The 17,215-nt window shown below is 40.0% G+C and overlaps 1 protein-coding gene across 2 annotated transcripts in view; it reads right to left on the minus strand.

The window, feature by feature from the left end:
* The window catches only part of marchf6 (membrane-associated ring finger (C3HC4) 6), a 77,442-nt gene that overhangs the window by 3,469 nt on the left and 56,758 nt on the right, over positions 1-17,215 (minus strand). For both annotated transcript variants that reach the window (XM_073024085.1, XM_073024084.1), the window contains exons 16-21: positions 16,832-16,951; positions 13,005-13,105; positions 9,433-9,570; positions 4,347-4,551; positions 2,046-2,115; positions 927-1,108 (exon numbers count right to left, since the gene is read on the minus strand). In XM_073024085.1, the coding sequence (XP_072880186.1) occupies positions 927-1,108; positions 2,046-2,115; positions 4,347-4,551; positions 9,433-9,570; positions 13,005-13,105; positions 16,832-16,951 (816 nt within the window). The remainder of the gene's footprint in view (positions 1-926; positions 1,109-2,045; positions 2,116-4,346; positions 4,552-9,432; positions 9,571-13,004; positions 13,106-16,831; positions 16,952-17,215) is intronic.

The raw sequence follows: 17,215 nt of genomic DNA on the forward strand, positions 1-17,215 counted from the left end.
ACAACAACCCCTCCATCACAGGATTCAATTCTGTAAATCTTCTCTGATTGTCTCTTAAGTAAGATCATTCCTTAAATTTGGAGATCAAAACTATTAGCAATTACTCCAGGTAAGATCTCACCAGCACCCTGTAAAGCCACACTGAAATTGTCCTATTTGCAATAAAGCCCAATATTGCATCAATCTTGCTAATTTCTGATTATACCAGCATGCTAATCATCTGCAACAAATTCAGAAAACATTAGAAACAATCAGTTTCCAGCATTTCCTAGTTTTATATCTGATTTTCAGTATTTGCATTTTTAAGATATGAAGTTACATGGCAACCATCTGTTTCGTACACTCGGGTACCATCTTCCTTCCCAAATGCACTCCATTTAAAAAATAACCTGCCTCATCGTTCTTCCTTCAAAAGTGGATAAAGTCATTTTCCTACACTCCATTATTATTTTAAAGCCACTCACTTCTTATTGATAATTATTCCTTCTATGTCTTTACAGTTTTATGTCATCATCTATATTTGAATCATCAGTAAATCTGTAAACTTAATGTTTTCACCCCAGTCATTAATATAGATGGTAAACTGTTGATCCGATAGCCAATGTGAAAATGACCTACTTATCCTAACCTTGTTTTCTGTTAGTCAGACACTTCCCTACCTGGTACATCACCCCTCACTATGCATGGTCTTATCTTGTGCAGTATCTTTTTATCTGGTACTTTACCTACTGTAAACAATGGAAATCTGAGTTTTTAAAAAGATTATTAACATGTTAATAATTAATATGTTAATTCAAGGAATGATCTCTCTCCACATCCATCCACAAACACGGTCTTCTATTGCACCTCAATTAACATTACTTAGCTGCATATTTATCCAGAAACACATACAATTTGCCTTATTTTTAGCAACTTGAATGACTTACCATGAGGGACCACTCCTTTAGTTTCTGAAAAATAACATCTCGGCCCTGTGGCATCCAAGCAGCTAGTACTGTAATTGCTCGGATAGTTAACCAGCAGATGTATAATCCACAGGCAGCTGTGTATAGCTCATGAATTTTGGCACTCCCAGTCCAAAATGACATCAACCAACGACCTGCTGAAACTGCATACATAATACTATGAGAGTCTAACTGATTCACTGAAAAATGCAAAATACAGCAGAATCAAATCAACTCACTTTAACATTATGCAATTGCCCATGTTGGTTAGTTTTTTTTAATTAGTTTTTTTTTAAGTTCTCTTAGTTTTTTTTGGGGTTTTTTTTTCTTTTTCTTTTTTCTCTTTTTCTTAATTCCTTTACATTAATACTATGAGTTTGGGAGGCCTTATATATTGATTATTACATATCTGATTGTTTATTTAAACTATTAATTGTGTACTCTCAAATGTTTTGTACTCATATTTCACTTACGTTTTTCTTAAAATTAATAAAAAGATTTGAAAAGAAAGAAAAAGAAAGAAGAAATCAACTCACACCTTAAAAATAAAGGCCCCAAAAATATTTTAAATTCAGTTTTAATATAAACGCTGAGTCATCTAAGTTCTCTTTGAAGTGTGAAGTCCAACATTTTAGTACTTCAATTCACCCAGTCCAGTAACCCCATTATGATCACCTCTATAATTTTGCATTTCACATGCCCAAAAAAAATCATTTTTACTATTTAGTATTAATACTGAGAAAGGGAAAAGTTAATTATTTTAAATATCTACTAGCCACTGAAGTTTGGCTGGCCAGGCAAAGAAATCTTGTGTTCAACTAATATAAAACATTTAGTTGATACTCTTTACTCGTGAGGTTTTATCTTTAACCAATTGCACTTCAAATAGTAGAATTTAAAATGAGTAGTCTAATTCCAATCTGTCTTCATCAAATATACATCCCAGACAATCACTAATATTACTCACTAATACTATGCTTGAACATGCTGCATTATTCAAGTGTATTAATATCCACCCAGCATAAATCAAGAAACTGAAAACTTATGCAACAAATTCTTATTGAAAGTGTTGGGGAGAAGAAGATGCAGGTTTTCATGTACCTGGTAGTGTGAGGCAGATGAGACTGGCAATCAGCAATGTTAGACACATGAAGATGACCAATAAGAGGATCTAAAGGAAATAAAAAATAACCTTTGAGTGATTGAAGTTAGCTTGGTAAAAACATGACACGTTAAGCACAAGAACAAACTCACAAACTGCCTGAACTGCCAGCAAATCTTAGCTTAAAAAAAATAGGACAGGTCAGTTAGGACTTCGATGAGGAAATAGGAAATAGTGAACTTATGGTATTTTCCACCACATAAGGTGTTACAGTGATTTTTGGGTTTAGGTCATTTACATTTAGCAAATGGCTTTGGCGACCAGTCTTCTGTTCCTTGAAAATGTATTGTAGATTTAACTTGGAACAATGCATTCCTAAAAGCTGTGAATCCCAGTTCACAGACACCACTGCTGTACCTTGTTTTGTCGAATAAAGAAGCTGCTTTGTAGCTACCAGTAACTCTCTCCGGTGATTTCATTCACGTAACAACATTTGGTGTCAGAAGTGGGATACCTTCATGACCCATCATGTGGCCAGCGAATTTAGCAGTCTAAGAGGGTGAGTATTTTCTAAAATAGCAGTCCCACTTGGATCCGTTCGAGTCGGTGGTACACAGGAACACAAGGTATCACGAAGGCGAAGAGCTGAACTGGTAGATATAAAATTAGCGTGCGCGCATGCATGTGCACTTATGTAAGTGAGGAAACTTTGCGTGTTAATTGGGTGAGACGAAGCCACCAGTTGCGAAGGGTGGTTACCGACGGTTCGGGATGCCGGAGTGGGGGTGTGTATACTTGTTCAGGGAGCTGCATTTTAGTGTATATGTTTTGCAAGTGTGATGCAAAGGAATACAGCAGGCCTCATAAGTTCAGGTGTACAAAAGTGGCAGATTGTGGAGGACATACTTCGCGGTTTTAACTGGTACCTGTCTTATATTTTGTGAAGTGTGCGAATTAGTGTGGAAATATCTCAGGGAGAGGTTTTACCCAGATATACCTGCCAGGATGGCACCTATCGAGGTCAGACAACGTCAGGTCAAGAATCCTGATGATTCAAGCCAGCCCTTGACAATGATTACGACCATTTATAAGCCCTTCACACTCAGGGAGAAACAGCATTTTGTCTGAGTTGCCCTCACTTAAAGTCACCTGTGGGAATTCAGAATTCTGGCACAAGCTTCAGGAAATGGTTGAAATTCACCAGATGCACCCTAAAGATATACACAAGTTGGTAAAAGCAGAGTGCCCGAGGAATATGTGGGACAGGATATCCTGGGGGTGCGGGATGGTACCTGGACAACCACCGGGAGCGCCAGCCATGAAGAAAGATATCACTCTTTTAAAGGGGAAGTGAGGCAGCAACTGGGGGAAGGCGAGAGCAACTGTGGAATGATAATTGCAGTGATTCAAAAAACAGATGAGACAGCCATGGTTTATGCAGGACATAAATATTGAGCGTATGAGGATTATTCCGGGTTGGATAATCCAGCGGGGGGCTATCACGTCTTCCTGAAAATGCTGAAGGAAGGCCTGAGCTCAGCCCACCACGAAGTTTTGCTGCCCTATTTGAGTAGATCCTCCTAGGTTGGCCTTTCCTGGTACAAATTTATTTTTGTTAAGGAGGGCCAAGAGGAACTGTTAGACTGATTTTTGGGTTTAGGTTATTTACATTTAGCAAATGGCTTTGGCTACCAGTCTTCTGTTGCTTGAAAATGTATTGTGGATTTAATTTGGAACAATGCATTCCTAAAAACTGTGAATCCCAGTCTACAGATGCTGCTGGCATCTGTGGGATGGATGCAAATCAGAAGGTGTGAAGTTTGTATTTAGCTTCAAAAGAAAGCATTGTCTATAATTTGTAAATATGGAATTGTCCTTTGTGTTTAGCAAATAAATATCGAGCACCACGTTGGGCCAGCAGACCTTTCCACCGAAAGTGTCTTGGTATGATGCCTGCTGTATGTTTAGTCAAATAAAGAAGCTGCTTTGTATCCACCAGTAGTTCCCTCCGGCAATTTCATTCACGCAACAACAGAAGGCAGTTGAGGCAAAATCATCAAATATATACATGAAATTAGATATTGTTCTAAAGGCTAAAGCAACCAAGGGATATCCGTAATAAGCCTTGGAAATAGATGAGTCATGCAGTTATAGTCAACCTTTTTCAAGGATTAGTGGGCCCAATTGTTCTTGAAGCATTAAAAAATTGTAGCATCAAAAATACAGGAATATTTTCCGACCATTGTAAGTAAAGAATTTAAACTTGGATTCTGAGAAAACAACTTTAAAATATTACCTACCCTAAGAGGAAACTGTAAAGGCTTCCGATAAGGCTGGAAGCCTACTGGCCCACCCTGTTGCAGTATGGCCTGGTGGGCTGCATGAAGCCCTTCACCGACTATCGGGATTGCGTTGTTATTACGAGGCTGCTGATTGTTGTTTGCGGGTTGATTGGCGTTGTTCTCATTTTCCTCCTGGTCGCCAAGCAAATACGAATGTAGATCTCTATTAGCAAGAAGAAAATGCATTCAAGACATTAAGATGAGAAAGCAACAAGGTTTATACAATTAATTTTTGTAGCATACTGCTATTTTTGACACTTAGTTTGCTAAACTAAGTTTGGTGACACCTTTTGTTCATTGCTGACACAGCACGTGGTTTATAAAGAGCTCGAGTGCTTTGTTTCTGGGACTTTTTGGCAGGCAGCAGTCATGAAGATCTACTAGGCACACGGCAGGGGCCAATAAAAAGAAGTAAGCTGTAGGCAGAGACACAACTGTGTGAGTGGACAGTGTTAAGAGTGGTCAGGTTTTGGCTCAACAGGCTTGGACAAGAATAGGTGGAGGTTACAAGTAAGTTTCTTGTAATTTTTTCTCCCCTTTAGTTAGAAAATAGCTAGTTCTTGAGGAGTGGAAAATTGCAAATGCCACAGAATCAGAAATAGATTTTACATCATTGCCATATGTCGTGAAATTTGTTGTTATGCAGCAGCAGTATATTGCAATACATGTAACGGGGGGGTTTCTTTTTCTTTGTTACTGTGTATGTAATCAAAATGGCGTCTTTGTTTTGTTAAAAGTAGGAATGCTGGCGCCTGTGTTAATAGCAGGAATGCTAGCGTCTTTGTTATGATAAGTGCTGGAAGCTTGTTTGGGACTGTAAACTGATTGTTGGCGGGGATTTTGGGGAGTCGGCGCGATGGAGTGAGAGAGAGAGGACAGGATGCTGGAAGCTGGGCGACGGTCCCCGGCCCAAGGTTTTCGGTGATGAGAGGAGACGGAGACAGAGGAGTGTGGAGCGTCTGGTCGACCACCGTGGGGGTCCCAGGAGGCGGGTCGAGGAAGTCGGAGGGGATCGAATGGTGGCCAGAAGACTTCAGTAATTGAGCTCCAACGGTTGTGCACGAAGTGGTTTGGACTGTGATAAGTTTGGCGCCTTTTCTTTTTTTCTCTTATTCATATATACTGTATCGTTAGTAATCGCTTAGTTATAGTAATCTTTATAAATTGTACTCATTTAATCGCATAAGGTGTACTGTCTGTTTTTTGGGCGAGGCGGGGACATCACACAGCATCCACACCAGCTGATTACCCAGTTTGGCGGGGCCGAAGGCCGCTCCCCCTAGACTAGAACGAGTTTGAGCAATGCCTGAGGCGACCCAGGGGTTACAAATACATAAACTGTAAATTACAGCAAGTTAAAAAAGTTAAATAAGTAGAGTAAAAAGAGAACAAAAGTAGTGAGGAAATGTTCATAGGTTCAATATTCATTCCGAAACCACACGGCAGAGAAGAAGCTGTTCCTAAATCGTTGAACTTGTGCCTTCAGGCTCTCGTACAACTCCCTGATAGTAGCAATGAGATCACCCTGGGTGATGGGTCCACAATGATGGATGCTGCCTTTTTGAGGCATCACTCTTTGAAGATGTCCTGAATGCTGGTGTCCATGATGGAGCTAACTGATTTTGCTACTTTCTGCAGCTTATTTCAATCCTATGCAGTGGCCCCTCCCTCCCCACCAGATGGTGATGCAGCCAATTAGAATGGTCTCTGTGGTACATCTATTAAAATTTGTGAGTGTTTTTGGTGACATACCAAATCTCCTCAAACTCTTAATGAAATATAGGTGCTGTTGTGCCTTCTTTGTAATCAATACGATGGGCCCAAGATAGATCCTCAGAGATGCTGACACCCAGGAACTTGAAATTGCTCATCTTTCCACTTCTGATCCATCGATGAGCACTGGTGTGTGTGTGTGTGTGTGTGCCCTCATCTTGGGCACTGGTGTGTTTTTTGCCCTTTTAAAGCAGGTGGGTGACAATCCTTCTCTGTAGATTGTCACCTTGTCATGGTGGAGAAGCTTGTGTGGTCCTGAGATCCTGAGAGCGATGCCGTCTGGAGCTATGCTCCTGGTAGGGTCACCCACGATGGTAAGGTCAAGGGTGAGGTCCCTGACAAAGAACAATCCAACCAAGACTTCAATAGTGGAACAGGTGGATGAAGTTACTTTGAACTCAACGGCTGTGAAGGCGGATGAAGGCTGCAATAAATCAGCTCCAACTGTCGTGGTTTGCGTGCCATTAGAATTAGTTGGTTGATTTGTGAAGTATCGTGTGCTTCTTGGACTGCAACATCAAGTACACATTAAACAAATACACACACAGGCGTCTTCTCTCTGTGGGCCTCATACGCCACTTGAGAGCCCATAAATTGATCAACAGAACGAAGACCATCATCCTCGACCTCGAGGGATAGCCATGACGAAAACAGATGGGAGCTTCCGACCAGATGGTTCGCACAGGTTTTCAGAGTCCTACTAGGTACACCATCGGGGCCTGTCACCTTGCAAGGGTTCACCCACTTGAAAAACGTTCTGACGTTCAGAGGTCACAGGGTCAATGGATGTTGCAGGGATCCTCATACGGTAGCTTTATTCTCTCTTTCAAACCATGTATAAAAGGCATTGAGCTCATCTGGGAGTAAAGCACAATTGCCATTCATGATGTTACGTTTTGCCAACCCTGTCAGAGTTGTGCATCCAATCCTGTCTCTAACCCCAAACAGAATTCTTCTTTTGCTCTGGAGATAGCACTAAGTCGTACCTGGCCTTCCTGTATAGTTCTGGATCACCAGACTTAAATGTCACAGAATTTAGCCATCAGCTGACAACAAATCTCCAGGTTTATCTACAGCTTTTGATTTGAGTATGTAGGGCATGTTCTCATAGGTACACATTCACCCACACAGGTTTTAATGAAGTCAGTCACAATGGTGGTATATTCATTCAGACTTGAAGATGAATCCACTCTTTAAGAATGGAGGGAGGCAGAAGAAAGTAAATTGTAGGGCAGTTAGCTTGACATCAATTGTTGGAAAGATGTTGGAGTCTATTATTAAGGATGAAATTTTGGGATATTTGGAGGCACATGACAAAATAGGCCAAAGTCAGTAAGGTTTCCTTAAGGAGAAATCTTGCCTGACAAATCTGTTGGAATTCTTTTGAGAAAATAACAGGCAGTATAGGTCAAAGGACAGTCAGTGGATGTTGTTTATTGGGATTTTCAGAGAGCATTTGACAAAGTGTCACACAAGCAGCATGAGACTGCTGAACAAGTGCCCATGGTATTACTGAAAGATATCAGCATGGATAGAAGATTGTCATGGAAGATTTAGAACAGGGATGAGGAAAAATTCCTTTTGCCAGAGGGCAGTGAATCTCTAGAATTCATTGCTACAGATGGCAGTGCAGCCCAAGACATTAGGTACATTTAAGGCAGAAATTGATCAGGGTGTCAAAGGTTATAGGGAGAAGGCAGGAGAATGGGGTTCAGAGGGACAGTAAATCAGCCATGAATGGTCCAATTCTGCTCCCACATCCTATGTTCTGTTATAGATGATCATTTCAAAATCTGGATCATAAAACATTTTTAAAAGCAGTCATAAATGTGAGCTTAATTTCCCCAGAACAACCTTGAAGCTTTTCTCAGTCTTTTGAGATTGAAATGCCCAACTTAGAAACATTTAGGGACATAGCATGTTAAGTAAAAATGTATTAATTACAAGAATTGGTGCTAAATCTGCAATAACTTTACTGTAAGCTTTCTAAATTATATTGTGTGTCTTGATACATGTATCCCACAATTTTACCAAAAAATGAATGTGCTTTTTTGTTAAAATGTTACCCATTGTAAACTGGCAATATGGATTAGTGTACTCTTCCTTTCAAAGTTAGAAATGAAAGCTTTAATAAAATGTAAATAAATATCTAATCTATCATGCTGAAAAAAATATTCCAGAACAATTATACTATTGAACTTAGCAAAAGATGTTTATCCTCTCTACATCTCTTCAGTCAGTTGACTTACTCATTGGGAGACCATAATCAATGTGGATCGGAAAAAACATCTCCCTGTAGCTGACAAACAACACTACTGCACTTCAAGGATGCCCACTGCTCTACTCTTCTCTACACCTACAACTGTGTGGCTAGGCACAGCTCAAGCCATCTATAAATTTGCCGATGACACACTTAGGAATTTCAGATGGTGACAAGGACACATATAGGAGTGAGATTGATCAGCTGCTTGAGTGATGTCGCAAAAGCAACCTAGCATACGTTAGTAAGACCAAGAGATTGATTGTTGACTTCAGGAAGGGTAAGTCAAGGGAACACATACCAGTCCTCATTGAGGGATCAGTAGTGAAAAGGGTAGGCAATTCCAAGCTCCTGGATGTCAACATTATCTGAGGGTCTATCCTGGGCACAACATACTGATGAAATTACAAAGAAGGCATGACAACGGCTATATTTCATTAGGAGTTGGAGGAGAATTACTATTTTACCAAAGACAATCACTAATTTCTACAGAAGTACCGTGGGGAGCATTCTAACTGGTTGCATCACCATCTGGTATGGAGGGCTGACTGCACAGGATCAGAAAAAGCTGCAGAGAGTTGTGAAGTCGGCCAGCATCCAGGACACCTTCAAAAGGCGATGCCTTAAAAACATGGCATCCATCGTTAAGGATGCCTGTCACCCAGAACATGCCCTTTTCTCATTGCTACCATCAAGAAGGTGGGACAGGAGCCTGATGACACACATTCAACATTTTAGCAGCTTCTTCCCCTCCGCCATCAGATTTCAGAATAGATAATGGACATATGCATACTACCTCAATTTTTTCCCTTTTTTATTCTCTTTTTGCACAATTTAATTTTAAAAATATATTCATTGCAATTTAGATTTCTGCATTGTAGTGCAATATATCACTGCCATAAAAGAACATATTTCATGACACATTTCTGTGCCAATGATATTATACCTGATTCTGATTCTAATAATCTTCAATGCCAACTAGAAAGGATAAAAGACTGAAGAAGCACTTACAGTAAATACCCAGCTGTGACTGTCCAAGCTCGAACCAGCCCCTTCAACCACTGTCGCGTGTGTCCCTGTTCCAGTAGAGCCGGCAAAACGACCTGCAGAAGCAGCAGCTCCAATGACAGCTCACTGACTGGGGCATCACTATAGACAGAGGGAAAAAAGGAAGTTAAGACAAATACCAAACAGTCTATACATACAATTTATCAATGAAAAGATACGACTCTTTTCTGATTAGCATTACCTCTAAGGAAGGCTTTTGAATTGTTGAAATTTTTAGACAGCTGTCATTTTTCAATTTTATCAGTCTGAAAATGACAACTGGAGGACAAAGCATGTTAGATTTCACCTCCTTAAGTAGTTGCTACTTCACCAAATTGCAGAGGGTTGAGGTAACTTTGTGAAACAGCAATGGAAATGACCTGGGTTACTGGGAATGAAAAGAGGAAGACTCACAAGGTCAGTTCTGCTTTATCAGATGCCACAGCAACATTGGGCAGATGTGTCTGGAGAATATGAGGCCAACATAAATGGAAAAGCTTTCAACGGAATTCACTTCCATTGAGATTTTGCAGCTTACCAACACAACTATACTGGATTAAGTATTATGCTATGAACTAGATGTGACGAGGGACCTTAAGGTAAAAGAACCCTTAGGAGGCAGTGATCAGAATTTGATTGAGTTCAACTTGAAATTTGATAAGGAGAAAGTAAAGTCTGATGTAGCAGTATTTCAGTGGAGTAAAGAAAATTACAGTGGCATGAAAGTGGATGTGGCCAAAGTAAATTTGAAGGAGATGCTGGCAGGGTTGACAGCAGAGCAGCAATGGAGTGAGTTTCTAGGAAAATTGAGGAAGGTGCAGGGTAGATGTATTCCTAAAACAAAAGAAATACTTAAATGCAAAATAGTACAACCGTAGCTGACAAGGAAAGTCAAAGCTAATGTAAAAGCGAAAGAGGGGGCATACAACATTGCAAAAATTAATGGGAAGACAGAGGATTGGAAAATTTTTAAAACCCCACAGAGAGCAACTAAAAGAATTATTAGGAGGGAAAAGATGGAAGGAGGAAGGAGGAAGGCAACAGAAGGAAATTATAGACCAGTTAGCTTGACCTCAATGGTTGGGAATATGTTGGGAGTCAGTTGTTAAGGATGAGGTTATGGAGTACTTGGTAGGTATAAGATAGGACAAAGTCAGCATGGTTTCCTTAAGGGAAAATCTTGCCTGATGAACCTGTTGGAATTCTTTGAGGAAATTACAAAGGATAGATAAAGGGATGCAGTGGATGTTGTATATTTTGACTTTCAGAACCCTTTGACAATGTGCCATACATGAGGCTAATTACCACATTAAGAGCCCATGGCATTTCAGGAAAGTTACTGGCACGGTTGGTAGGAGGCAGCAAGTGGGAATAAAAGGATCTTTGTCTGGCTGGCTGCCAGTGACTAGAGGTATTCCACAGAAGTCGGTGTTGGGACCACTTCTTTTTATGCTGTATATACGTGATTTAGATGATGGAAAAGATGGTTTTGTTGCCAAGTTTGCAGATGATACAAAGACTGGTGGAGGGATAGCTATTGTAGAGGAAACAAGTAGACTGCAGAAGACTTAGACAGAGAATGGCAAATAAAATACAACGTTGGAAAATGCATCGTCATGCACTGTGGTAGTAGAAATAAATGTATAGATTATTTTCTAAATGGGGAGAAAATCTAACAATTTGAGATGCAAATTGCCTTGCACAGAACACCCTAAAGGTTAACATGCAGGTAGAATCAGTAGTGAGGAGGGCAAATGCAATGTTAGCATTAACTTCCAGAAGTCTCAAATACAAGAGCAGGGATATGATACTGAGGCTTTAAGGCACTGGTGAGGCCTCACCTTGAAGACTGTAAACTGTTTTGGCCTCCTCATCTAAGAAAACATTGGCATTGGAGAGGGTTCAGAGGAGGTTCACGAGGATGATTCTGTCCGTGAATGACAGGGTTATCATACGAGGAACGTTTGATGGCTCTGGGTCTGTATTTGTTGGAATTTAGAAGGATGAAGGTGGGATCTCTTTGATACCTTTTCAATGATGAAAGGCCTAGACAGGCTAGATGTGGAAAGGATATTCCCCATGGTGGGAGAATCTAGGACAAGAGGGCACAGCCTCAGGATAGATGGGCGTCCATTTAAAACAGAAATGCAGAGAAATTTCTTCAGTCAGAGAGTGGGGAATTTCTGGAATTTATTACCAAAGACAGCTACTGAGGCCAGTTTACTGGGTGTATTAAAGGCAGAACTTGATAGGTTCCTGAATAGATACAGCATCAAAGGTTACAGGGAGAAGGCTGGGGAGTGGGGCAAAGGAAGGGGAAGGAGGATCAGCCATGATTGAATGGCGGACCAGACTCGATGGGCTGAATGGCCTAATTCTGCTCCTCTGTCTTATATGGAGGTGAAACATTTTACAGTATAGCACAGGAACAGGGCTTTCAACCCACAATATTGGGCCAAACTTATTAAGCTAATCCCTTTTGTCTGCACATTTTCCATATTCCCCCCCCCCCCCACCCCCCCAACCTTTCAGAACACTCTTTTAAATGCTGCCATTGTACCTGTCTCTACCGCTATCCCTGGCAGCACATTTTGGGCATTACCACTCTGCAAAAAAAAAACTTGCCCCAAACATATCCTTTGAACATTCCCACTCCCCTTACCTTCATGGTCTGTAATATTAGACACTTTGACTCTCTACCCTATCTATGTTTCTCATAATTTTTATAAACTTCTGTCAGGTCTCTGAGCCTCAGCCTTTGCCTCTCCAGGGAAAACAATCCTAGCTTCGTAATGTAGTCCTTAATGCAGCAGCTTGGTAAACCTCTCCTGCACCCTTTCCAAAGCATCAACATTCTTCCTATAATGGGCCGGGGTAATGCGAAAGAGACCAGAGCTGAATTTAATACTCCGGATGGGACATAACCACAGTTCTATAAAGCTGCAACATAACTTCCTATCAAATTCAGTGGGTCATCTAATAAAAGCCTTTTTTGCCACTCAATCAATGGGTGCAGATACTTCCAGGAACAATGGACTTGAACCCCAGGATCCTCTGTACATAACTTTTTTTAAAGACATACCACATTAAGAATTTAAGAAAAGCTTAAGAGTGCATTGTTATTGGCAGGGGAGTGTCAAACTTTTAATTACGTAAGGTACACAGGAAGCAGGACATTGGTACCATTTCTACAACTGGGTGTGAAGTGAATGCCAACGTGTTTTACAGCAGTTAAAAAAAAACACCAAGATATTAGCATCAGGAAGATTGTACGGAGCACTTACCCCATAACAAACTAAAGTTAGTACAAGGTATGTTTAAGTGTAAGTTCAGTGGTCATTTAGTATAGATGATAAACATATACCCTCTGCTGGGATGTACGAATAGGGTCTCAGGACTCTGGTTAATTAAACCTTTCAAGGGACAATGGACATTCAAATTGTCAGGATATGGCAGCCCAAATCATATTGCCGTTGGACATTTAAAAATCAGGAATGCCTATTATAATATTGTTGTTACACAAGATAACGTTTTACCTGTAAAGCATTACATTGTATGGCAGAAAGTCAGGTAGCAGAGTCTTAATAATACGAATTGGTAACCACAACATCAGAAGGACTATCGATCCAAAGACAATCTGCAATGAAAAAGTCAACACCCTCATATTTAACCAAAAGAGCTATGTAAAACGAAAAATAAATGCTTGAGTTGTTTTACTTATTTCTCACATGCCTAGAAAGTGTGTCCTTCAAATGTTTTCCATTTTCACCATATAACCATATAACATTTACAGCACGGAAACAGGCCATCTCGGCCCTTCTAGTCCCTGCCAAATGCTTACTCTCACCTAGTCTCACTGACCCGCACTCAGCCCATAACCCTCCATTCCTTTCCTGTCCATATACCTATCTAATTTTACTTTAAATGACATTACCGAACCTGCCTCTACCACTTCTACTGGAAGCTCATTCCACACAGCTACCACTCTCTGAATAAAGAAATTCCCCCTCGTGTTACCCTTAAACTTTTGCCCCCTAACTCTCAAATCATGTCCTCTTGTTTGAATCTCCCCTACTCTCAATGGAAAAAGCCTATCCACGTCTACTCGATCTATCCCCCTCATTATTTTAAATACCTCTATCAAGTCCCCACTCAACCTTCTATGCTCCAAAGAATAAAGACCTAACTTGTTCAGCCTTTCCCTGTAACTTAGGTGCTGAAACCCAGGTAACATTCTAGCAAATCTTCTCTGTACTCTCTCTATTTTGTTAATATCTTTCCTATAATTCGGTGACCAATTCACCATTTTCTTCCAGTTATTTGTATAATTGTTTCATTTTGAGCACAGAGTCAGAGCAATACATGGATAGAGGTGCTTTGGCCAGAGTCCACGCCGATCGCAGTGCCCACTCATCTGGTCTCAATTTCCTGCATTCAGCCCATATCCTTCCAATCCCCACTAGTCCAACTACCTATCCAAGTGCCTCTTAAATGATGCCATTGAACTTCTCACAACCATTCCTCTGGTAGCTCATTCGATATACTCACCACCCTCTGTGTAGAAAAAGTTACCTCTCAGGTTCATATTAAATCTCTCCCCTCTCATCTTAAACTTGTGTCACTTAGTTCTGGACTCATCTTTCCTAGGGAAAAGACTGTTACCGACCATCAAATCCATGTCTCTTATAATTCTAAACACTTCTATGACGTTGGCTCTCATTTTACTACGTTCTAAGGATAAAGACCTAACCTGACCAACCTCTCCCCATAGCTCAGGGCCTATGTAACCACAATTTCTATAATAAAGTTTTCAAAACTGCACACGTTACTCTAAGTGCAACTTCACCAACAACTTGTACAACTGCTACATAATGTCTCTTGTTGACTTCGTTGACAACATCCATTGCCCATCCTCACCTAATGTTTTGCTCATCTGTTCCAAAACAACTTTTAAAAGTTTGTTAAGCATGATCTTCCACACACAAAATCATGATGATCATCCAAATCAGACTTTGTCTCTTCAAATATTGGTAAATCCTGTCCCTCAGAAACCCCTCCAGTAATTTCTGAACACTGAAGTCAGGCTGACAAGCCTGTAGTTCTCTTGCTCATCAGAACTAGCCTTAAACAATGGAAAAACATTAGCCACCTTCCAGTCTACAGGAACTTCCCCTGTGGCTAACAATGAAGCAAATATCCCTGCAATTTTCCTATAGTTTCCTACAAAGTCCAAGGACCTAGGGCTTATCCACCTTAATCTGCTGGAAGGCTGCAAATACCTCATCTTTTGGTAATATGAATGTTTTCCAAAACACCTCCACTTGTTTCCCTTATCTCTTGAGCAACCATGATTTTCTCTTCAGTAAACACAGAGGAAAAATATTTATAAATATTCCCATCACATTTTCTGTGGATCACGGCATGGCTACTAGTACAAAGGATAAACATCAATTTTCACTGATTGGAGCGTTTAAGCCAAAACCAACAAACCATACATAATATTGAAAACCAGCCTCTTCACCAAAATTCAATCATTATTCTGAACAAGAATCCAGTTACTGAAAAAGTGCCACTGATCAAAAGCTACAGAAGCAACTGGTGGAATGTGCAAGTTTATGTAAAACCCGTTTTCATCCATATGCAAAACAAAAATAATTGAAACATTAAAACAGTCAGTGTTCCACCCCTCAAATGGGTTAGCCACTTACTCATAATCCTCTTAAATACCATGTTATCCAATCTGAGATGCTGATTAATTCTTCACAACCAAGTACTTTTGCACATTTATTCCAAATATTCCTTTCTGCAAACACTCTGGGTAACTCGTCTCTGTTCAATAATTTACCTCAAGAGTACAGGACACACGTGCTTGGGGTGGGTAGGGTTAGTTCCTAGAAATACATCTATATTGCAATTTTCTCCAACGCAAACTCCTTTTACCAGTTGAATCCCACGTTTTAAGCAAAGATGGGCCCCAAGGAACAGGATGCATTTTATTGGTGATGACCAAGTGACCCACTGCCAAGGATAACATTAAACTCTGCAGATGGACAAGGCTCATATGAAAAAAAAATCATTAATTTTTATTTTCTAGTTATTCAATACTGTGGGACAATAAAATTTGCATATATTGGCAGTCACAGCTAAGCCTGTCCTTCATCATGGCATCTCTTGTCTGAATTTAGGTGAACAGATGCCTCAGAGTGCAGCACTGCCTCACTCTTCCTCTGCAAGGTAGATACTCTGATATGTAAAGCTCATGGATTCAAAAAGTTAAAAATTAGATTATCATCATATGCACAAGGCAATGAAATGCTTACTTGCAGCAGCACTACAGGCAGGTATCATCAGATAGACATCATTTGCAGGAAAAACAAGTTATACGTAGCATTTATAAGAAAGAACACAAAAATATCCATTTTACTGCAATGACTCAAGTGATCATTTTGGCTGAACTGTAGTGATTATGGTTTACTGATTGATTCAAGAACACAACGGTTGAAGGGAAATAGCAGTTCTTGAACCTGTACCTCTTGCCTTATTGCAGTAGTGAAAGATAGCATGGCCAGTATGGTGGGAATATTTGATGATGGATGACGTCTGTTTGAAGCAGTGTCTCCTGTAGATACAGTACTACCAATGGTGGCGAGGGATGTGCCTGTGATATATTGGGCAAAATCCTCTAAACTCTGCAGCTTCTTACATTCGTGTGCATTTGAATTGCCATACCAGACCATGCTACAACCACTCAGGATACAAACCCTGGAGAAGTTTGTTAAAGAGTGTCCAATGACAAGCCAAACCTCCTTAAGGGATTAAAGACATTGGTGTTCTTTTTTTATGAAAGGGTTTTGGAAATGGGACTATCAGGAAAAACGATGGAATTTGAGGGTTGGTGCTCTTGCGAATAGGGTGATGTTGAAGGAGTTCAGCAGGGTACCAGGGGTGAGTTACTGGAAGTGGAGTAAAGGTTGACGGATTACCGTAAAAAACTGGTTATTGCATCTGAGTTTCCTCACAGTCATCAGAGAAAATGTTTCAGCATTACACTGAGATAGCTATCCACATGTCCTCAGACTGGAGATGTAGCAAAGGGGGAGCTTAGATCTAAGTTTGACCCAATTGACAGTGTGACGCCATATCCAAGTTAAACTGCATCACAGCACAGAATGGTTAAAAATAAAAATAGGCAAAATTTGTTCCTTTCACATTGTGTTTATTTTACATCCTCCCCAACATAAATTCTGAAGACTGAATTTTAATTCAAAGCTCAGATCTTTGGGTAATGATTTGTCAATTCTGTTACTTAAATGAATGGCCGTAATGCAGGGGGTTCACCTGTAATTTGTTGATGTGTACTTACCACAGACAATATGAAGCGCCTGAAATGTCTATATATGGGTAAATGGATCATCTCTTGAACTGGGTTAAAGTCTGGATCATTCAAATTTCTTAAAAACCATAAGACGCCAGGTCTCAACACCTAACAGAAAGTAACAACTTTAAATAGTAACAGCAATAGATGAAAGTCAAAAACTATAAGGTACAAAATATACTTTGAAAAATGTTGTTTTTGACAAAAAATATAACATTTTAGCAGATTTCTTCATTACCAAATAGAAATTAATAAATTTTGTTGTACTGAAAATAATTGCATACATAAGTATTAAATTCACATTATAGGATTTATTTTTTTAAAGTACATTGAAAAATACTAACTTGGATTTGCAAAAAAATTAGATGCATT

Source organism: Hemitrygon akajei, chromosome 20 (genome assembly GCF_048418815.1).
Source record: "Hemitrygon akajei chromosome 20, sHemAka1.3, whole genome shotgun sequence".
Taxonomy (NCBI): domain Eukaryota; kingdom Metazoa; phylum Chordata; class Chondrichthyes; order Myliobatiformes; family Dasyatidae; genus Hemitrygon; species Hemitrygon akajei.